Source organism: Pipistrellus kuhlii, unplaced genomic scaffold (assembly GCF_014108245.1).
Source record: "Pipistrellus kuhlii isolate mPipKuh1 unplaced genomic scaffold, mPipKuh1.p scaffold_m20_p_12, whole genome shotgun sequence".
Taxonomy (NCBI): domain Eukaryota; kingdom Metazoa; phylum Chordata; class Mammalia; order Chiroptera; family Vespertilionidae; genus Pipistrellus; species Pipistrellus kuhlii.
The window spans coordinates 4,435,532-4,459,354 of NW_023425427.1; the positions used below are offsets into that span (position 1 = coordinate 4,435,532).

Sequence of the window (23,823 nt, forward strand, 5' to 3'; positions counted from 1 at the left end):
CTGCCTCCTACACACCCCCTACTGGGGATGTGCCCACAACCAAGGTATATGCCCTTGACCGAAATTGAACCTGGGACCTTTCAGTCCATAGGCTGATGCTCTATCCACTGAGCCAAACCAGTTTTGGCTCCTTGTCTCTTATGATCTTAAAGCTTTTGAAGAGCACTGGTAAGATACTTTGTAAGATGTTTACCAATATGAGTTTCCTTTATGTCTTTCACAATTAGACTTAGGTTATATTGGGAAAGAATATCACAGAGACAATGTGCCCTTCTCATTGCATCTTATTAGGGACTACATGATAACTATATATATAACTTATTACTGATGTTATTATCTTGATCATGCAAATGAAAATTTTTTCATGTTAGGAATCTGTCCATATGAGACATAAACTTAGTATGGTTATCATGCTTATTTAGAAAATAAGTAGAGGTTCAGCCACTCAATTAATAAACTCTAGAACCTACTGAAGGCAGTCTAGTCAAACAGGCGTTGGTTTGAGCCTGTTTCTGCCACTTACTAGTCTGTTGGGGGTCTCAGTTTTTTCATCTATAAAGTAATTCCACTTCAATCAGTTGCTATTTTTATCCTTATAAGATAGTACATGTAAAGCATTTAGCCTGGTACATAGTAAATATCCAATAAATGTTAATGCTGTTCACTCTGGACTAGATAATGGTAGTTAATAATGTTAATGTATTGGCCACATTGTGTGACATTTTCATTTTAGAAGAAAGTCAAACTACAGATCAGAAAAACACTATATGTTTGTAAGATTTTAAAAACCTTAAGAGATATTTAACTTGATATTAAATTTCTAGTTCCTTTTTTAGCAAGAGAAGTTTATAATGGCTTTACCATTTGGGCAGGGATAGAAAAAAACCTGGAAATAGGTCTTCTTGACTGGGTGAAGAATCATTTAAGTTAGGTTTCCCTTAGTTATGTAAGTATAGAGTGAACAAGCCCCACTGTTTATACGGAAGGGTTTCATGAAACCTTTTGAAAACCAGAAGAAGGGGGGTTAGGAATTTGTTAGGTAAAACATTCTATAAAATGTTCTCCACCTGTACTCTTGAAGCTGGCTTGTACAGTGGAATGTGGCTGTACGTATAAAACTGAAGGAGGTGATTGTTAAGATCTATAACTTTGGAGCCCCAATTTAGAGCTTTTTTTTTTTTTTTTTTTTTTTTAAAGAACTGGCACTAAAGGAGTTAGTTTATCCTCCCTTAAAGAATTGTTGCTGTACCAATAAAAACTTCATTAGAATAGTGAGCAAGAATCATCTATCAGGTTGTTCAGGGCCAGGCCTCAACCCATGTAGGAGTGGCAAACGACGATATCAGAATCAGAATTATGTTCCCTTATACTTAGCATGAGAGGAAAACTGACTCCTAGAGTTATTAAAAAAAAAAAAAAAAAAGTAATTCATTTGTGGAGAATGGGTTGCCTCAAAAGGAAGGCACTGGGTTTATGCTTCTGAGGTATGTGAGTGTCAGAGGAATTGACTGGGGAAAAACAGGAATGCCTAAATTTGAACTCTATTTATAGAAAAGTTTGTCAATTATATAAGCTTTTGACTTCCCCATATCTATTATATTTGTAACCCAAACAGGACTTATTGTAAAGATGAATAATTTTTAAACTCTTAAAAAATAAAGGGCCCTTGAATTAATTTTAGCAACATAGAAAGAACATGAGTATGGGGATACTGCTTGACATTCAGCAGCAAAGCTTATGGAGGCATAAAAATACCAGGGGATACAGTGGGTGGGAGCAACTACTGAAGCAGAGGAAAAGATTCAATTTCTGTAGCCTGCAGCAAAGGAGGAATGGTAAGCGCAGGGAGAGGGTATGGGCCTGAGAAGAAACCCTAGGGCTAAGCAAATTCTTAAATTCAACTGAGAAATACAAACTACCTTTAGATTTGTGTGTATGTATTAATGCAAAAAATCACAAACTTTCTAGAGAATTATGCACAGAAACACTGCATATCACCATTCTCATTATTTTCCATTCTTTCAATATTCTACCCATTCTCACTATTATTACTCTAATTTTGGCCCTCACTAGTTTTCATTCTGTCTCTAATCTTCTCTTATTTATCCCCATTCATTTTACTACTGCTGGAACACTGTGCTAACCATTCTTCTGCCTAAAAATTGCTATGTGAATAAAATCCAAATATTTTGTCTGGCCCTTAAGGCCCTCTGTGACCTGATCCCAGCAGGATTTGTCAAATTTATCTCCTCACCCCTACTTCGCTTCCACCTTACATCCTGTGTAGGCACATCTCTGAGACACTAATCTTGCTGTTTCCTGTTCTGTAATGACTTTCCCACTTCTGTCTAAATCCTTTCCTTCCTTCAAAACTAAGTTCAAAAGCTATCTCCTCAATGAAATCATCTCTGATTTTTCCAGCTATAAATGACATCTCTCAGTTTCATAACACCCTTGACTTCTTATCTTAATATTTTATGATGTGGGTCAGTTTTGTATATATTTCTTAGTGAGTGACTTACTAGAGCAGAAGCTCCTTTGGTCTTCCATTGTCCTGTTTATCTTCTATTTCCCACAAGGCCTATTAAAGTATCCAGCACAAAATGTGTTGAACAAATAAATACCCTGGTACCAAATACAACATTTGTATGAACTTGGTTTTTTTGTACTACCGTATTAACATATACATAACTACAGACTTGAGAGAGCCACTCAGAAGAAGCATAATATTTTAATATTATCAATAACAAAACTTTAACTTTAAAATATTTCTTTTAAAATTTTCAAATTGACCTAGAAATGGCTTAAAAGAAATGAAAAGCATAAAAGAGTCTGTAAAATGGTTTAGGGAAAGTAACATTTTGATTAACAGCAACTACATCAATTCACTGAGACATGTTAATGTTCACAAAGGTCACCGAGAGCTGGTGGGGGAAAAGTATGGCGATGTTTGTTTTTGTTTTATTTTCTCATTCATTTGACTAAAGCTGGTATCTAAGTAATAATTAGCAGACCAGGATGACAGATCATGTCCTGTTGAATGGAAGATTTAAGACAGAAATGCACTGAAAAACACACAGAGCTTTCCCAACTGTAATAGCATTATTTACATTTAAACCTCAATACACTCAGAGCCTTTTTCTGAATAAGTCCCTGTCTGGCCATTTATTAACATTCAAGTTTTAGTCTAATTTGTTTTACTATAAATTTAACACGATACTTGGTATAATGTGCTTAAAATATCTTCTAATACATAAACCATGTGGTACTGTACAAAATTTATTGAAGCAAATGAATTATGATAGGTCAGAGGCCGAGTAGAGTTAGCTGCTTTTGATCAAGATGGTTAAAAGTCTACCTTCGCCGAAACTGGTTTGGCTCAGTGGATAGAGCGTCGGCCTGTGGACTGAAAGGTCCCAGGTTCGATACCGCTCAAGGGCATGTAACTTGGTTGCAGGCACATCCCCAGTAGGGGATGTGCAGGAGGCAGCTGATTGATAATTCTCTCTCATCGATGTTTCTAACTCTATATCCCTCTCTCTTCCTCTCTGTAAAAAAAAATCAATAAAATATATTTTTAAAAATATAAAGTTCAAAGTAGTAAATATTTCAAAATACACTGTATAGCAGCAACCACAGATTTTATGAAAAGGATATTATACTACTACAGAATTTCTTTGCTATCTTACAGTCTAAAATGATGTATCTTAACATACTATGAATATATTTTTTTAAATCTCAAATATGTATAAAATTGCCTAGATATAAAGTCAGCCCTAAAATATTTTAGGAGCTGTACTAAAAGACTCGGGCTCTCCTCACTAGACATACTGCTCTTTGAGATAGAATGCTATATGATTTCTCCATTTGTTTATTAAACATATGTTCAAATGTAAACCATGAAAACATTAGAAATGAATTCCAAAAGCAAAAATGAAACGTTAATATTTTATAAACCAACTCTGTCCCAGTTAAACAGATTGGAACACCAATGGTGATGTGAGGGGGTGGCCATCTGTCAGAACATAAAGGACTTTGTTTTTGTACACAAAAACATTGCTCAACCCACATCTGGCGCCTGTAGCCAAATTCTACGCTCACTGGGACAACTCCCACTAAAATATATTGGCATAAAGAACATGGAAATAAATTTTTAAAAAGCCAGCTGTTTGTTCCCAGGGTATTAGATGTATGAGAGAAATCAGTCAGAATTGAGTCCATTTTTCTACTTCTATTTATTATTAAAAGGGAACAGGGAGTTTACAACAAGAAAGAATTTGATTAGGTGTTACAAGATCATATTTTTAATCTCTCTGTATAATCTTATAAAATTCATTGACTTCACTTTTTAAAAAATATATTTTTATTGATTTCAAAGAGGAAGGGAGAGGGAGAGAGAGATAGAAACATCAATGCTGAGAAAGAATCATTGATCGGCTGCCTCCTGCACACACCCCTTACTGGGGATTGAGCCAGCAATCCGGGCATGTGCCCTTCACTGGAATCGAACCCAGGACCTTTCAGTCCACAGGCCAATACTCCATCCACTGAGCCAAACCAGCTAGGGCTGAATTCACTCCTCCTCCCCTCATGATACAGTCGTCTTCTCATCTCTCTAATTTCCCAAATCATAACTTAGAAAGCACATCTTACTTCCTATCTTCTCTTGAAAGCCTTTTCTTATTAGTTCAGATTATTCCTGTTTTTCTCCCACTGTAAACTACTCTACTTAGATACTTAGCACTGTTTTGAATTGGTTTTAGCAGCTTTGCATCCTTTATTGGTCTTGCATAAATTATATGTTTCTTCACAAAAGCAAAAGTAGTATTGTTTTCACTCCAAAGTTTTTAGTTTTGTTTTGTAAGTCAACAATCCTATTCCTCACTTTTTTTTGGTTAAAACAGATTTGACACAAAAGATGTTAATATAATATATATTGTAACATAATTATTCATTGAAGGGCTGATCCTCTGATGCTTTCAATTTCTACTATACTAAAATGGATTCGTTTTTACCAAGAAGTTATTCATATAGCTGTGACCATCACATTAAAGTCAGGGTCTGATTACCAGAGTACAACCATAAGAAATTCCTATAGCCTGGCTGACGTGACTCAGCGGTTGAGCACTGACCCAGGAAACAAGAGGTCGCTGGTTTGCTTCCAGGATTATGGGTTCCCAGTGGGAACCATGCAGGAGAGCAGTCGATTGATGATGATGTCCCCTCTCATCAATGCTTCTATCTCTCCATCCCTCTCCCTTCCTCTATCTCTAAAAATCAATAAAAGTCTATTTAAAAAGAAATTCCTATAAAATATCAGTTTATTCTATAGCATCAAAGTTTCTTACAGTACTCACTCTCTTTGCTCAGTATCTGAGATTTTGAAAAAAAAAGTTGTACCAGCATAATGATAGGAATACATAATCTAGATCTAGGTTGCAAATGTTTCAATCCCAACTCTTTTGCTTACTGGCTATTACCTTGTAAATTAGACTAATTACTTAAATTACAATTCTTTTCCTTGACCTGATATGGCTGCTCTGAGAGTGAATTACTACTACATGCAAAGGGCTTGGGATAGTGCCTAGCACATGTTCAATTAATTTTACCTATTATTATTATTATTATTATTATTATTATCAAATATAGAATGCCCACTATTAAAAGTTTAATAGATTTCTTTATGAAAATGGAAGAAAATATATCCATTAGAATAAACAATTTCTTCTTTAACCTACCCCCAAAACCCAAATACCTCAATCCCTACTCATAGCCAAGTCTGGTTGACTTAATCCTCCTCATTTGTGAATCACCAATTCTATTCTTTGCTTTTTTTTTTTTTTTAATAGATTCAACTCCTCGCAAGTTATAGAACTGAATCCATGTGTTAGTCACAATGTAAGTGGGCGTGTGCACGCGCGCACACACACACACACACACACACACACACACACTTCTCACAAAAATCCTTATGTTGTATATATCAATCTTATTTTACAGATGAAAACACTGAGGCCCAGAGAGGTCAAACATCTTAGTAACAGTTACATAGTTAGTAAATGGCTAAACCAAGAATGGATCAAAATCTACTAATTTCAGATTCCAGTTCCTTTTTACTACACCTCACATATTTACCTACAATCCCTTTCTCCTTTAATTCACCTATATATAATTAATAGCAGAGCACAACATAGAGAGGTGTTTCCTCATAGTTTACCATACGTTCTTGCCAAAGCACATAGTTCTGCAACTTCCCTTTCTGTTCCTCTAATTTCAGGCCAATTTAACTTCCTTTCTGGTGGTAAGAAATGTGGTGCTTCAAGCTAGATTTAGGGCTCCCATGTCTTCCTTCTAAAGATTTCTTTTAAGTACAGGCTTAGAAGTAAACATTTTTCTCTCTCTCCAGAAGTACTCAAAGCAGATGTGTTTGCAGAATCTGATTTTAACAACTAGAGGCCTGATGCACATATTTGTGCATGGTGGCATCCCTCAGCCTAGCCTGTGGGGATCAGGTCAAAACCCATCTCCGACATCCCCTGAAGGGTCCTAGATTATGAGAGGGCGGTTCTGGGGTGACGCACCCAGAAAATGGGCTCCCTCCTCTCTGATTCCAGGTCACCCAAGAACCGCCACTGCCAAGTGACCACAGTTCGGCAGCTCCTGCATTGAGCATCTGCTCCCTGGTGGTCAGTGCACATCATAGCTACTGGCTGGCCAGTTGCTTTTATATATATACTAGTGGCTTGGTGCACAAAATTCGTGCATGGGGAAGGTTCCCTCAGCCCAGCTTGCACCCTTTCCAATTGGGGACCCCTTAGGTGATGGGATTGAGCCTAAACCAGCAGTTGGACATCCCTCTCCCAATCTGGGACTGCTGTCTCCTAACTGCTCACCTGCCTGCCTGCCTGATCGCCCCTAACTGCCTGGCTGCCTCCAACTGTCCTCCCCTGCTAGCCAGATCTCGCCCCTAACTGCCTCTGTCTTGACCCTCACCACCATGGCTTTGTCTGGAAAAATGTCGGACATCCAGAAGATGGCTGATTGACCTGGTTTAATTAGCATATTACCCTTTTGTTAGTATATATGTATAGAAAGATTATATTGGATAGGATCGGTTAAATGGGGAGAGGAGCCTTTTTCAGCAGGAGGAGATGCTCTTGGCAGACAAAAATACATAATCCCTATATCTGGACTGATAGCCAGCTATATGCACTATACTGCCAAATCGGTCATTAAAAAATTGAACGGCTTTCTTACACCTTACACCAAACAGCTGTCGCCCTTAAAACACCTCCTCAGCCTCCACCTTAGGTTCTACCTTCATAGTTCACCCATATTAGGTTCTGATTGGTCAGTTTCTATGCCAATCAGTATCTCCAGGTCTGATCAGAGAAGCAGGGCTGATCAACAGCCACCCCAGGCTGCTGGCGAGCAAGCTGAACTGCTGATCTCTCGAAGAGAGAGAGATGCGGCTGCTGACGAGGACCAAAGAGAGAGAGAAGCAGGGACTGATCCACAAAGGCTGCAGATCAGACCCTGCTTCTTTCTCTCTCTCTCTTTCTCTCTCTTTCTCTCTCTCAGAGCCTCACCAGCAGCTAATCAACCCCACCTCTCTCTCTCCCCAAGAGGTCAGCAGTTCAGCCTGCTCACCAGTCCCTGCCCACTGGAGCCTGCTGTGTGTGCAGCCTGGCTGGCCAGTTGGGTGTTTCGTCAAGCCTTTGGTTGTTATGGACTCTGGGTTTTAATATGTTAGGATAGTAGCGAACAGGCCATTAGATAACAGAATGAATAAATCTCATCTTTTTAAATGGTAAGAAATGTGAACCTTCTGAATATAACTTGTGTAGGCATGTTTTGGGGGAGTAAAGGAAGCAATGGTAAGCAATGATTATGTTCTCAACCTCAATAGAGGAATTAATAGTTTTCTCATTATAAAAGCCATATGGTACAGTGATAAGAACACTGAACTTAGAAGACCTAACTTGGAATACTTTCTCTGTCACAACCTTTGTGATTTAATAACATACATAAAAGAAGTTGTGAGAATTAAGGCAAATAATTATGTAACATAACTAGCATCTTAAATTTGTTATTGTTGCACTTGAAATCATAAACTTCTTAATCAAATTCACTTCTATACTTTGAAGAACAATATGACACAATATTGTAAAATAGTACACTATGATTTATGAAGTAGATACAAATATCTACTTTTTAAGTATAAAGAAACTTTTCTGCTATAGAGCTAAAAGTTCTTTAAAAATATTCCCTCATTGCCCTAACCAGTTTGGCTCAGTGGATAGAGCATTGGCCTGTGAACTAAAGGGTTCCAGGTTCAATTCCGGTCAAGGGCATGTACCTTGGTTGTGGGCACATCCCCAGTAGGATGTGTGCAGGAGGTAGCTGATCAATGTTTCTCTCTCATTGAGTTTCTAACTCTCTGTCCCTCTCCCATTCTCTCTGTAAAAAATCAATAAAATAAATTTTAAAACATTATTAATATTCCCTCATTAAGCTAACAATATTCCTTTTAAATTAAAACAAACCAGAACTTAAGTGATTTGTGCTAGGAATTTTATATACATTCTACTCATTTGGCCTTCACAACAACCTTGAGATCAAACTGAGACTCAGAGAAATGAAATAACTTGCCCAAAACACACAGCTCCTAAATGGCAGCAGATCTTGGAATCATACTGAAGTTAGATTGATTCTAAAGCTTGTGCTCTTTTCTTTACATAACATCATCTCTTTGGCTTTCTGACATGGCATCCACAAAAAGCTTCATGTCTCATACATTGTCAAAGAATAATTATTTTCGGTGTAGAAGAAGGCAAATCCTCAGATTTGTTCTACTAGATTAAGTCACCTCCAAATGACATACTATTTTAAAGGTAATTTTCAGACAATTCCTGCTTAATCTAGTTTTGGTCCCCCAAAATATGCTAGTAGATAAAGGGAACTCAGTCTTTCCCCACTAGCTAAAGAAATTAATATATATTCAAGTTTAAGCCTTAGATGTGCAAAGACACTGTTCTAGAATTTTGATAGGAGAAAAAAAATAAATCAAAGAATACATTTCCTGAACCTCTAATGGTATGTTAATAAATAGAATTGCTTCCACCAGAAATGCCTGAACTTACTGCTTCCATAAAGCAGATAGCTTTCTCAATAATCCCCCCTTTCCCCCCCAACCCCCCCCACCCCCTGCCGCCATGAAATTTAGAGTAAATATCACAAAGCAAAATTGGGACCCAGGTGCTTCTGAAGAACTAAATCTGTAAATTAGCAGCTTTGTAATCTTGACAATAAATAATAACATAATATATATTAAATGAGGTGATAAAAGTCTGTGAAATGTTTTGTAAGGCGATGGCCATTCTCCCTCTTCATTTAAACCAGTCTGAGCAGGAGCATTTTTTTTTTTTTAATCAAATAAAATTAACTTTACCTCTACCTTCTGCTGCTTACCTATTGCAGAGGATGCTGAGGGCTCCATGTGGGCTACATTCACATGGCAGACAGAGCCCAGAAGTGTGATTCAGGTAAAAGCCCTCCTTGCAGGTTTCACAGTGAAGCCCTTGATACCCTGGCAGACACTCGCACTGCCCTGTGGTCTGGTTGCAGCGATTCACATCCAGGCTTCCAACCACAGAGCAGTTACATACATATTCTGCAGAGAGAAGGAAAGAGACATTATTAACTAAGATTTAATTCTTTCTTAATAAAATGAATTCTATCTTTCTTAATCAATGTTCATGACAGATTTGTATAGATAGATAAAACTAATTCTAGTTCAAATCCACTTTCTATTCTACTTAGTTCATTTAAATTAAGAAATATATATAGTAAAGTACATAAAATTATTTATCATTCATATTTATAAAACTGACATTTCAATTTCCTTTCCAGTACTCTTCATCTTCTAGCTCTTTGACCTTACAATCCAATGTGTGTGAGTCTATATTTATTATTAGTTTTTCTGGATTGCAAATTGCCAAAGGCAGGGCCTAAGCTTATCCACCGGACACATGTTGAAAATGACAACTTATTAAATAATAAATAATCCCATTGTAGAGCTGAAAAAGCCTAAGGCTCAAATAGTTAACTGTGATAACTTACATAGATCAGACGAGATTGTACTACAGCTAAAATCATAAGTTAATATGTTTCTTCCCAGAAAAAAATTAACAGAGAATTGAAATATTAAGGTGAGAAAATGATAAGATAAATCCCAGATGAGAAAGTTTACTAGTATAGGGTCAACCTGATCAGTGGGTTAAAACCAATCACAATTTGAATCTCTTTCCCAAGTTAAAAAGATTTAGAAAATAAACATTTTCTTTAGATATATTTCAAACAGTTCTCTAGATGAAGTTATTTAGAAGTCCTTGGTGTTAGCCTTTTAATTCAGATACATTTAAAAGTCAGTTAGGATTTGGTTTGTGCTATTATTTATACTCATTTTATCAAGAAGAAAGCATTTTCAGCATAGTTTGACACAGTATTAACATGGGACTTTATAAGCATGCAAAAACTTATAGTTAAAATAAACTGCAGATAAAACAAAACTTTGTACATATTTTAGAAATAGCTATGAATCTAGGTTTTAAAGGCTCAGAGAAATCTATCATACAGATTATATTTCTGAATAGATAAGGTATTATAGGAAATGCCATTATTCTGACAAGAGTTTAGCTCAAAAAAAAAAAAAAAAACAAGTGTAACCCCCCCCCCCATGGTTATAAGGTTACTCAAGGGTCTTTTTCCCCCCATTAAATGTAATTTTTGATGATTTCTTAAAAGTTACTAGATAACTGAAAATCCAGAGTTTTATAAAGGAGTTTATTTCTCTATTCTAGAAAAGGAAATTAACCTTCAAAAATATTTATGTCATCAGAAGCAGTTTATTCAGACAAGTCAAAACAAAGGATTCCACACAGATATTCCCAAGTGGCCAACTCTGTACCTTCCACATTCAGCTTTCAATCTCAATCAATATTCTTATTTTTATTAGCTATATAAGCATGACATCTTTTTGACAGTTACATTTTCACATTATTGTGTGTGTGTGTGTGTGTGTGTGTGTGTTGTGTGTGTGTGTGTATGTGGTTTTTGTAAATAAGGAAGCCATGTTTAGTGGTCTGTAAACCTGCCAATGACAACTTCATGGCACGACCTTCACTCCACCAAAAATGACCAGAATGCTTAAAATAACACTTTTCTTCCAAAATATGGCAGAACTACAACATGCATCCAAATTCCTACTGCTGAACCAATTTCACCACAAGTTACCTAACCAAATTATACTAGTAGAGGCAAACTAGCTAAAAAAAAAAAAAAAAAAGTTTATTTAACTCTATAATAAAAACTGAGAATTATGCTCTGGCTAGTGTGGCTCAGTTGGTTGGCATGTTGTTCCATGGAACAAAGGGTGGAAGGTTCAATTACCAATCAGGACACATACCCAGGTTTCACTTTCAATCCTGGATCAGAGCACATATAGGAGGCAACTGACTAAAGTTTCTCTTTCATATCTCTCTCTCTCCTCTCTCTCTCTCTCTCTCTCTCTCCCCTTTCTTCTCTTCCCCCTTCCTCTTTGTCTAAAATCAATAAAAATATATCCTTGGGTGAGGATCTAAAAAAAAAAAAAAGACAGAATTTTATCCTATTATTTCCTTACTAATATATATTCATCTGAAACCTAAATTAGTATTCCCAATGAATAATTAGTAGTATTTTTTTTCTTAAAGAACTCAATCTAATAACTCTGAGGAAAAATTAAGGTTCTTCTTCAATAAAGTTTTAATGGATAAATCTTTAATACTAACCAAGTTCATTAGTTTTTTCTATAGAGGCAATTCAAACTCTTCAATATCCCCTGAATATATTCTTTCTATTCCCATCTTTGAACCTTTGCTCATTTTGTTCCTCTTGAAATGCTTTCTTCTCTCCACATATTCAAACCTATTTTAAGAATCAGTTGAAATTTACTCCTTCATAAATTCAAACTCTATTGTTTTTAGTGTGAATTCCTAACATCTACCACTTATAACTCTCATGTGACAATAAAGTGAAGCAGTTTTGAACACAGACTGTAGAGGCAGACAGCTGCAGGTTAAATCTACTTCTTTCACTTATTAACTTTATGACCTTAAGCAAGTTAGCTAACCTTGTACCTTTCTTTTCTCATATGTAGATGGGCATAATGTAGTACTTATAACACTTAGCCCCAACATCTAAGCTGGAAGTAATTTAGAGTACTGTAATAATTAATACAATTGCTGGTGGAAAGGAATACCTAATAAAATAAACACAATTCAGATGTCAGATTCATAGGCCACACAGCTTTGTTGTACCCTGTGGACAAGATCTGAAAGCCCAATTTTTAAACTGTTTGAAAACAGAAATATAAAGGCCCAAAGAAAAGACTATTCACTCATGTTTTTATCTGAGAACTAGAACTTATGGGATAATTTTTATGTAAAAGTATTCTAAGTAATTATTGCATTTAAATTTAAAGTTGTGAGCCATCTATAATTAGAGAATAAAATGGTATCTCACATATGCCTGGCTCTATACATTACTAATATGGGTTCCTATAAATACAATGACAAAAACAGAAAGGTTTAGGCCATGGTTTCAGAGAAGACGAAAAAGAGCATTTATTCCTAACAGTAGTAACATGAATGGCAAATATTTCAGCAAGACAGACCATCTGACTGCCAGGAAGAGAGCTGATATATCAAGACAAAAACACACTATCATGTTAGCATTCCTCTCCAAATTAACTAAAGGAAAAGAAGCTGAAGCAAAGCCCAGGAAGATGTGCATCTTTTCTGTTTGGAACTCAGAATCCAAGGCCCTATCCCAGGGATTGACCTCAAATGAAATGACTCAAGTTAAATAAACAGCCTGAGCAACAGTAATAAATGTAAACATCCATTTACTATATCAGGAAAACTTGCTAACTTGTCAGTAGAATAAAATGTCAGAGCTTTCACAGTTATTAATATTCATATTCATTAACTCTAGACAGGAGTTCATGCAGAAACAATGCAATTTATTAGAAGGTTGGCAAAATGAAAAGAAATAAAATTTCAATTGACAGAAGCAATAGGTAGGACCTATAGCCAAAGAAAAGAGATGAAACACTGATTTTTTTTTAATGAAGTAGAATATACACACCAAAGCAGCACAAAGGAGTCTGTAACATGACTAATGGATGATAATGAGAATGAAATAATATGAAGAGGACACAAAAGGTAATCACAGACAAGTCTGAATAAAATGCCAAAAGCTCATTTGGTTGCCTAAGATCAAATATGGAATAAACTCTCTGTCATTTCAGTAGCAGTTTTCCTTTCAGTGACCTATAATTCTTAGGAAAACTCTATAGAGAAAAAGAGAAGAATGTTAGTGTGTAGAAAGCAAATGTTAGCAGAGAGACTGCAACCTTTAGCATTGTTTTTTCTTTTTGTTTGGCTTCTGAAGAGCAATGAAACACAGTGATTTGAACCCTGAAGAATAAAAAAATAAAATGTGGTGCCAAACTGTTTGAAAATAGACATATAAAGGCCCCCAAAAAGGACAATAAATTTGTGTTTTTCTCTGAGAACCTGAATTTATGGAATGTTTTTAATGTAAAAGTATCCAAAGTAATCCTTGCATTTAAATCACACACTGTACTTTTTGCAACATTCCCTACCAAGGACCAAGAAATGAAAAATTTTAAGCACCTGAAAAGTATAATAGAGTAATTCTGTTTAGAAGTCCCACAAGTCACCCCACTCCACCCCATGCACAAACACCTGTCATTGTAAAGATAGTATCTCCTTAAACAAACTTAAGATCTCTTCTGGACCTTTCATACATCTGGCAGGCTTCTCTCTGTGTGAAACTTAAACCACCTCATGTCCCTGACCAGTAAAAAGTTCATTATATCTTCTAGAAAATTTTAATTGTGTTTTTGTATCTGCAGCTACTTTGATGAGAATAAACTGATTTTAGAAAAATTTTAATTGTGATAGTATGTTCTAATTAATGTGTCCTTGGTCTTCCTGTACCTCTTTCTGGAGTCCTTTCCGGGAGGTGTAATGAACTATGATATCTGGAGACTCAAGCAGTTTTGTACAATACTGCGTTAATCTTTTGCAGGTAAGAACAAACTTTAAGGCAGTAAATAAAGGATTTGAGTAAGGAGATGAAAAAATTGGATCCTCAGTCAATTCATGATGCAAATCTTATACAACAAAGAAATGTAAATTGATAACAGTATTGTTGCTGAACTAAAATGGTTACAAAGTAAGTATTGCATAGATACTGGGAAAATACTTGTAAATATAACTAACACAGACCATTTACAAAAATCTAGTTCAGGAATATAGCCTGAAATTCTATCTATAGTCTCTTGCAAAATTATAGAAATACATTTGAAAAATTTAATTTCTGACACTTTTTTATTCCTTCAACAATAACTTCTCTCTTCTTTATCAATATCTTTAGATACTGAAAGAATAAAAAAATTACTCCATGCTACTCCAAAACTTTTTATTCTTCCCCATATTCAGAAACATAAAATGTAATATAATACATTACATTGCATCTTCTGTTCAATCTCAAAGTAACAAAAACTGAAAGATATGTATTTAAAATGTATTAAGGTTCAGTACTTAATTTATATCCAAATTCAAAACATTAAAAATTCATTAGTAAATTTAAGCATATCTGAAAATTTGTGTAAAAAAAAACCAAAAAAACACATTATCAATATAATAAAAGCCTAATATGCTAAGTGTCTGGTCGTCCAGTCATCTGTTCAACCAATCAAAGTGAAATATGCTAATGATATGCTAAAGTTGCTCAACCACTCATTATGATATGCACTGATTGCCAGGGGGACAGATGCTCAGACCAGTAAGTTAGCTTGCTGCTGGGGTCAGGCTGATCAGAACTGAACAAGATGGGCCGGACATGCCCTGGAGCCCTTCTGTGGTCCCTCCATGGCTGGCCAACTTCCTGTGTCCCTCCCCGACCCTGACTGTGCACTGGCGGGGTCCCTTGGCCTGGCCTGTGCCCTCTCGCAATCCAGGCTGAGAAAATACCCCCTTCTCCAATCACACAAATTTCGTGCACCAGGCCTCTAGTTATCAATATAAACTATAAACAAAGCATTCTAAAGTATGTTCTTAAATTATTTAATAACTGTAACAGGTGTTTTTTTCAAGCACCACCAGTTTTCAAATTGTTCCAAATAGCCTTTAATCTAGGAGAAGGATTTATGCTCAGGACTTCAAAATATCTACAAACTTTACATTTTATTTGCATACTATTTACTTTAATATCTTCAGCAGAAAACATAAATACTTTGTTAGTCAATATTAGTAGGCCATCTATAATTATGGAAAAATTAAGTGTCTTGGGCTTATTATTAATAAGGAATAAACTGATTCTAGATTATAAAATACTAGAGGCCTGATGGATGAAATTCGTGCATGGGTAGGGTCCTTAGGCCTGGCTGGCAATCAGGACTAATCTGTGGGGCAACCAATGGGTCTATTGGGGGACCCCCACTGGCACTTGCCATGGCTGTCCTGTTGCCTTCCACTTACTGGCCCTGCCCCCTGCTGTCACCGCTGCCACCACCCGAATGCCAGCTTGTGCCGTCCCCTGCTGCTGCTGCCACAAGTCGCCTCCCTCTACAGAAGTCCCCACTGGCACCTATCTTGGCTGGCCTGGTGCCTGCAAGCTGGGAGCAGCTCCTGCATTTAGCATCTACACCCTGGTGGTCAGGGTGCATCCATAGTGACCAGTCGTTCCACCGGTTGTTCCATCATTCAGTTGATTTGCATATTAGGCTTTTATTATATAAGATTTGGGGAGCTTTATGAACTGAGGTCATATAACAGAGATCATGTCATCACCCATCATACTGGAATAATTATTACCATTTCTCATTGTACCTGAAGCCAAAGAAAAACATAACTTCCTACATAATAACTGCCTATTCCTATAACTTCTTCTTTTCCTTCTTCCTTTTTCTCTACTAATTGTGCTCTATTGTTTGTATATTAAATGAGATAAAGAATACAATGAAAAGTAAGCATACATTCTATCTAATAAAGGTGTAATATGCAAATTGACCATACCTCCAGTACACCCCCACCAGCCACACCCACCAGCCCATCAGGAGCAAGTATGCAAATTAACCCAACCAAGACAGCTGTGGCCATGGAGCGAACAGGAGGCTTGGGTTTCCCTGGAAATAGAGGAAGCCAAGCTTCCTGCACGCCCTGGCTGGCCCAGGCCTCTGCTCAAGCTACAAAGTTTCAATTATAGAAGATAAATAAATCCCAGATACCAGGGCCCCTGCCTGAGTCGCTGAGGGGGGCATGACCGGCCTGCAAACCACCACAGGACTCTCACCCAGGCTGCCCACACCCCAAGGGAACTCTCACACTGATCAGGACACCCTTCAGGGCAAATCAGCTGGCCCTCACCCGTGCATCAGGCCTCTCTATCATATCTAAGGAGCAGCTAGTCAAGTGGTAAAGAGCAAGCAGGCAAGCAGTAGGGGGAGGGGTCCCAGATTGTGAGAGGGCTCAGGCTGGGCTGAGGGACCCTCCCGCTCCAACCTCCGTGCACAAATTTTGTGCATAGGGCCTCTAGTACATTGATATGAGTCTAGCCAGCATTGCTCAGTGGTTGAGCATTGACCTATAAGCCAGGAAGTCACAACTTGCTTCCTAGACAGGGTACATACCTAGGTTGCAGGCTTGATCCCCAGTGTGGGGCATACAGGAGGCAGCTGATCAATGACTCTCTCTCATCATTGATGTTTCTACCTCTTTCTCCCTCTCCATTCCTCTCTGAAATCAATAAAATGTATTAAAAATATATTAACATGATAGGAAAAGAATAAACCAGTTTAATAATTCACCAGTCAAAGGTGATTCGTTCCAACTTTTAGTGATTATGAATGAAAGTGCTGTAGCTGAAACCGGTTTGGCTCAGTGGATAGAGCGTCAGTCTGCAGACTGAAAGGTCCCAGGTTCAATTCCGGTCATTCTGAGGTGGTGGCAGGGCCCGTGTCCCACATGGGAGAAGCTGAGTGTTGCTTTGTCAGCAACAGGTCCACAGTGCCATTTCTCTGTAAATGACCAGTGCACATCACGGTAGCTCCTGCATTGAGTGTCTGCCCTCAGGTCATCAGTGCATATCATAGCAACTGGTTGGACGGACAGTCATACACTTTAGTATATTAGCCTTTTATATATATATATATAGATTGCATAAGAAGTTGTGGAACATTTTAGGACTTAAACTGCTATTTAACTAAAAGCAGCAGCATCTTTCTCCTTTAGCTCTAGCTTAAGTCATGTTGTAATTGCTATAAGTAGAATGAGAGAGAATAGGAGAAAATGAGAGCTAAAGTAGTATAGGATTTCCAGCTGTTTTTTCAAATACAATCATTTATTTCCTTGAGATTCATCATTAAAAACACTATTCTATTTAAACAAAGGCCAGAAAATGCATGTATAACAACTCTGAATCTATCTTCCCTATCCAACATAGAATTTCACCCTTTTTAACAAACCTAGGATAGTATCTATAAAAATAACATCTCTTGATTTTCAAATTGAAAAGAAAAGGAAAAATAATTATCAGAATCAAGAGTAATAATACTTCAAACTTCAGCCTGAACATCAAAAGAACAGAAAATAACAACAACGAAATATATTATCTTGACTGTAGGCCTGTTGTCCTAAGTGCATGGTATCTTTATTTCAAAAATGTACTTTTTATTAGGCCCATATTTCTCTTTGTAGTTTTAGAATAAAGGAATCTTAGAAAGGCCTCATTCTAAAGAAAAGGAATTATCAATACAGAGTTTTTATTTTTGTAAAAGGTTTTACTCTAGCATAACAGTATAATCAAATTACATTTCACATTTATGTTATGCCAGGGCAGGGTCACAAATCTTTACAAAGCTGGGAAACTTAATTTTAAAGCTGGTGAGATTTTTGAGTTACACCAGACTTTGAAGAAATTCGGAAAGTTTTAAAACCTTCACTTTTAAAGAAAAGTTTTATGATTTACCTTTTAAAATAAAAATGTACTCACTAAAATTTCCAATCACAATTCACTACTGCAAAACATTTCTTCTACTTTGTGGTAGACATGAAAAAGGGGGAATAACATGACACATGTTTTGTAGAAATTTTTTCTGTCTCAAACTTAAGGACCACGTTGTTAGTGCTTGTCTCTGGCTCACTGCCACTTTTCCACAATTCAAAGAAATTCTTCTAATTAATGAGACAAGATGACAAGTTCTGGAAAAGGTTATAACAACTAGCATTTACTATTACTAATAAAAAGGTATTGAGTGTATACTATGTGTACATCAAACATCACACTAGAAAGTTTATACATATGGTATCCTTTAGTCTTCACCACAATCCTGTGAGTTAGGTACCTTGAATGAGGAAAATTAGTCTTAGAGAGGTCAAACAAATCACTCAACTAATCAGTACTGGAGAATAGTTTGGAATCCAAACTGAGTAACTCCGCAGTCCACATCTTTTCACCATAACAAGCTTCTGCCTATGAAAACAAGTAGAAAAAACACTACAAAGAGCCAGGCTGCCTAGCAAGAATTTATTGCTAACCAACCAGTACTGTGACCTTCAATAAGTCTAACTGGCCGGGACCGGTTTGGCTCAATGGATAGAGCATCGGCTTGGGGACTGAAGGGTCCCGGGTTCGATTCTGGTCAAGGGCATGTACCTTGGTTGCGGGCATATCCCCAGTAGGGGGTGTGCAAGAGGCAGCTGATCGATGACTCTCTCTCATCGATGTTTCTGGCTCTCTATCTCTCTCCCTTCCTCTCTGTACAAAATCAATAAAATATATTTAAAAAAAAAAAAAAAAAAATAAGTCTAACTGCTCTAAGTTTAGGGTGCCTCAATCTATAAAATGTAGATGATTCTTGTTCTCTGTCTATATGAAATATTTAGGTATAAAGCTAACATAATATGTGTATGATCTTTATGCTTAAAAACTCCAAAACCCTGATGAAAGAAACCAAAAAAGACTATGTAAACGGAGAGGCATACTGTAACAATTAGATCTATCGATTCAATGACCCCATTCAAAATCCCATCAGGATTTTTTTGGGGTAGATATTCACTAGCTGACTCCAAAATAAATATGAAAAAGCAAAGAAACTTCAGTAGCAAAGAATAACAAAATTAGAGGACTCTCCATAACTGATTCCAAGACTTACTATAAAGTTACAATAATCAAGACAATGTGTTATTGGTAAAAGAATGGACAAAATGGCCCTGGCCATTGTGGCTCACTTGGTTGGGCATTGGTTGTCCCATGCACCGAAAGGTTGCCAATTTGATTCCCAGTCTGGGCACATGCCTGGGTTGTGGGCTCAATACCCTGGAGGGGGTGTGCAGGAGACAGCCAATCAATGTTTCTCTCTCTCACTTCCTGTCTCTCTAAAAATCAATAAAAAAATTTTAAAAAAGGATACAATGGTCAACGGAACAGAACAGAGAGTGCAAGAAGAGACCCTTACAAATATCAACTAATTTTTTGACAAAGTGCAAGGGTAATTCAACAGGGATATGATATGGTTTTTCAATAAATGGTGTAAAAATAGTTAAAACATCCATATACAAAAAATTGAACCTCAGCTTTATCTCACACCTTGTACAAAAATTAACTCAAAATAGATCACTGCCCCAAATGTAAAATGCAAAACTATAACACTTCTGGAAGAAAACATAGGAGAAAATCTAATTAACTTTTGGGTAGGCAAAAGACTTTTAGATACAATTCATTAAAAAATTATAAATCGGACTTTTATTAAAATAAAGACATTTGCTGTTTAAAAGACTACTAAAAGAATGTAAATATAGCTACTGACTGGGAGATTATTTGCAAATCACAGTTTTGTCAAAGACTTGAATAAAGAATATACAAAAAAAAAAACCCTCTCAAAATTCAACAATAAGAAAACTGAAATTTTTAAATGAGGGAAAGGTATGAACACACACTTCACCAAAGAAAACGAATGTATGAAAAATAAACATTGAAAAGATGTTCAAATCTTTTATTAAGAAAATGCAAATTAAGCTTAAATAAATAGCAAACAGAATGACCAAATCACATAATAGAAAGACCAATTTAAAAAATAAAAAATAAAAACTCTTCTGAGCAAGACTTCTATTTTTAACTGACATAGTGTGAGGTCTTCCACTAAAGGTTATATCTTACCTGGCTAACAACAGATATAATTCTGAGTTTCCTCAACGACAACAGTTTGTTGGCAAAGACTTATTATTGATTATAATAAAAGTAATTACCATTTACTATTACTTATCGTGTCTCAGCCTTTGTCAGGCATTCTACTTGCATTAACATTTAGCTTCACAACAACACTGCAATGGTTATTTAGAAATAAAAAAACTAGAATTTAAAGAAGCTAGATACTTGCCCAAGATCACAGAGTTACAGTAAAGTAGTTGAGACAGCATTAAACCCCAGGTTTATCTAACTCCAATGCCCTTCATCATTCCACTCCCCTTAAAAAGAAGGGAAGAAGAGACGGGGCAACAAAGAAAAAAAGTCCACCTAGTCCTGTTAAATGCAGTTGTTTTATTGTTTGGGTGGGTGTTTTGTTTTGTTTTTCTTTTTAAACAAGTGACACTGAGTCAAATGATTAACAAACAGTACAGTAGGGGGAAAGACTTGCTCAAAGTACAAAGAATTTCTCAACTGGAGACTTAGAACACCTCACATTTGCTTTTGGCTGGTGAATCTTAATATATTATTTACAACCAAAGACACATGCTCATAATTTAATATTTAGAATTTACTTTATTTAAATATAGTCTCGTAGCTAAAAATTGAAAAATAATTATAACCTAAAAAATTAAAATAAAATGATGCTGCTAATTAGCATTTCTAATATCTCTATAAATTCTGGATATGAGCTATGCTAAATTGCCAAACTGCTATCTGAATCTAGGCAAAAAATTTTTCATTTTGTGCCATTATTTCCCCATTTGTTTGCATTTTTCAAGGCTTTGAAAAAAACTAATTTTGCCATTTACTGACTTAATGGCTTACTTTTTGAAAGGATATTTTATTCTGCAAGCCCCTAACCAATTTAGGGTGTACAAAAAGAACTGTACACCTGAAATTAATACAAAATAATCCTATATAATAAAAGCCTAATATGCAAATTGACCAGCAGAATGATCAGTGGAACGACCAGTCGCTATGACATGCACTGGCCACCAGGGGGCAGATGCTCATTGCAGAAGTTGCCTCTACCCCAGTCAAGGTGGGTGCCTGCAGAGGGAGGTGACTGGTGGTGGCAGCTGGGGGTGAGGGGAGAGACTGGTAAGCAGGCGGTGCCAGGCCAGCCAAGGTGGGTGCCAGCAGGGGCCTCCCAATTGCCCTGCTGGTCGCCCCACAGATTGGCCCTGATCACCTGCCAGGCCTAGGGACCTAACCTGTGCAGTGCACCAGGTTTCTAGTATATTGATTATAAAGTATAATTGAAAAATAAAGTTTAAAACATAAACACTAAGTGGATTAAAATAAAAATTATTCTAATAAACTTTGAAGTTACATGAGTTTTTTTTTTTATTTACAGCAGTTTTGACAGAACCCTTGAGCTCAAGGGGAGATGAGGTGGGAGGAGAAGCAAATACAGAAAATGAATTTGAACAACTTAAAATCTGGCTCCAGGCCACAAGAGAAAAAGAGCAGTCTATGAGGTCAAGGAACCTGGGTTTAAATACTGAAACCATTGTTTATAAGTTCTTTGATCTTAAATTTCACACTCTCTTAGTAAAGACTTTTCATAAAACATTGCCTTGCATGTGTTCAATTAATTTTAGCTAATATAACATTCTAAAATATAGAATGTCCAACTTCATATAATTGGGATAATGAAACCTAACTTAGGAGGGTATTCTAAGAAATAGAAAAGACAAGGCAAAGAAAATACCTAGGACAGGACCTTCTCTATCCCCACCTAACTTTTTATTATAAGCGAACTTTTTATTTTTTAGCAAAGTAGCATCCTTAAATGTTACTACAGATTGCACAAATTGAGAACTTAAAAGGGATAATCAGAAATTTCTGAATGCACTAAAAAAAAATTATCCTAAATGAATTCATTGATGCCTTAATTTTGTAGCAATAGAACAGAAAATGTAAGAAAAATAAAAGAACTTCAGTTTCAAGTACTGCCAATTGTTTCAAGTACTAGATTTGCCTCAGTATCTCTGTTTACAGAGCACAGCTGAGCAACTTAAAGGCTAGAACTACGTATTTGCACATCATACTACCTGGAAAATTAATTCAGAGAAAAGGGCTGCATAGAGAGCAAGCGGAAAGGTCAATTTAAAAATACCATTCTAAGATGCCCAGTGACGTAATCTAGAAGTTTTCCTAATTTTCAAAAAAGGTAAAGTTTTTCTCACATATTATTGTTTAGCATTCATCCCAGCCAATTCTTTTGTTTTAAATATATTTTATTGATTTTTTTTTTTTTTTTTTTTTACAGAGAGGAAGAGAGAGGGATAGAGAGTTAGAAACATCGATGCGAGAGATCATCAATCAGCTGCCTCCTGCACACCCTCTACTGGGGATGTGCCCGTAACCAAGGTACATGCCCTTGACCGAAATTGAACCTGGGACCTTTCAGTCTGCAGGCCAACGCTCTATCCACTGAGCCAAACCGGTTCCGGCCCAGCCAATTCTTAAACATTTTATTAAGTGGATGGTTTGTTGATTACCAGGAATAAATATGTATTTGATCACAAAATTATGCTAAACTATTCATGGGGTACACAGGGAAGAGTCAGTAAAGAAAAAACTACTTACTAGGGTTCCTACAAAGACTGGCAGGAAGTACCAGAAGAAGAGAATACATATTACAAAGATATACTGGGACTCTGAATTCCAGTGAAGGAGTTTGCACCTCATCCTACATGGAATGATTCTCCAAATAAGTACCCCCTGCTTCAAAATCACCTGGGGAGCACAGCAAAACACTGATTCCTGGGTCCCATCCTACACCTACATAATAGAAATCTCTGGTGGAGGTACTCAGGAATATGCTTCTTTTTCTTTCTTTCTTTTTACAAGTTTCAAAAGTGATTCTGATATCCAAAAAGTTTGATCTAGCAAAAGGAAATATGAAAGATTCTTGAGTAGAGTAATGATGCAGCCAGAGCTGCCCTTCAAAAGTAAAAACAGCCGAAACCGGTTTGGCTCAATGGATAGAGCGTCGGCTTGGGGACTGAAAGGTCCCGGGTTCAATTCCAGTCAAGGGCATGTACCTTGGTTGCGGGCATATCCCCAGTAGGGGGTGTGCAAGAGGCAGCTGATCGATGACTCTCTCTCATTGATGTTTCTAACTCTCTATCTCTCTTCCTTCCTCTCTGTACAAAATCAATAAAATATATATTTTTTTAAAAAGTAAAAACAAAAATAGCAACAATAGTAATGTCAACTGTATTTACCTTTACTATTTATTATTTGTTCATTTATTTATTTACTTATTACATGCAAGGCACTATTTTAGGTACTTTACATTAAAAATTTTATGCATGAACATTAAAAACTTTCAAAGAGCCAATAAGGTAGGTACAGGAGAGAGGGAATAAAATAAGGAAATGGAGGCACAGAGAAATTAAGTAATTTCCCCAAGGTCGATGCCATAAGGCATTCATTTGGAATTAGATTACCTTTAGCAGCAGCGTGAATGAAAGATTCAGGGGAGATTGGAGG

The 23,823-nt window shown here is 36.6% G+C and overlaps 1 protein-coding gene across 2 annotated transcripts in view; it reads right to left on the bottom strand.

Moving 5' to 3' along the window:
• Positions 1-23,823, bottom strand: part of MEGF9 (multiple EGF like domains 9) — a 73,876-nt gene that overhangs the window by 22,566 nt on the left and 27,487 nt on the right. For both annotated transcript variants that reach the window (XM_036432835.2, XM_036432834.2), the window contains exon 2: positions 9,472-9,673. In XM_036432835.2, coding sequence (XP_036288728.1) covers positions 9,472-9,673 — 202 coding nt within the window. The remainder of the gene's footprint in view (positions 1-9,471; positions 9,674-23,823) is intronic.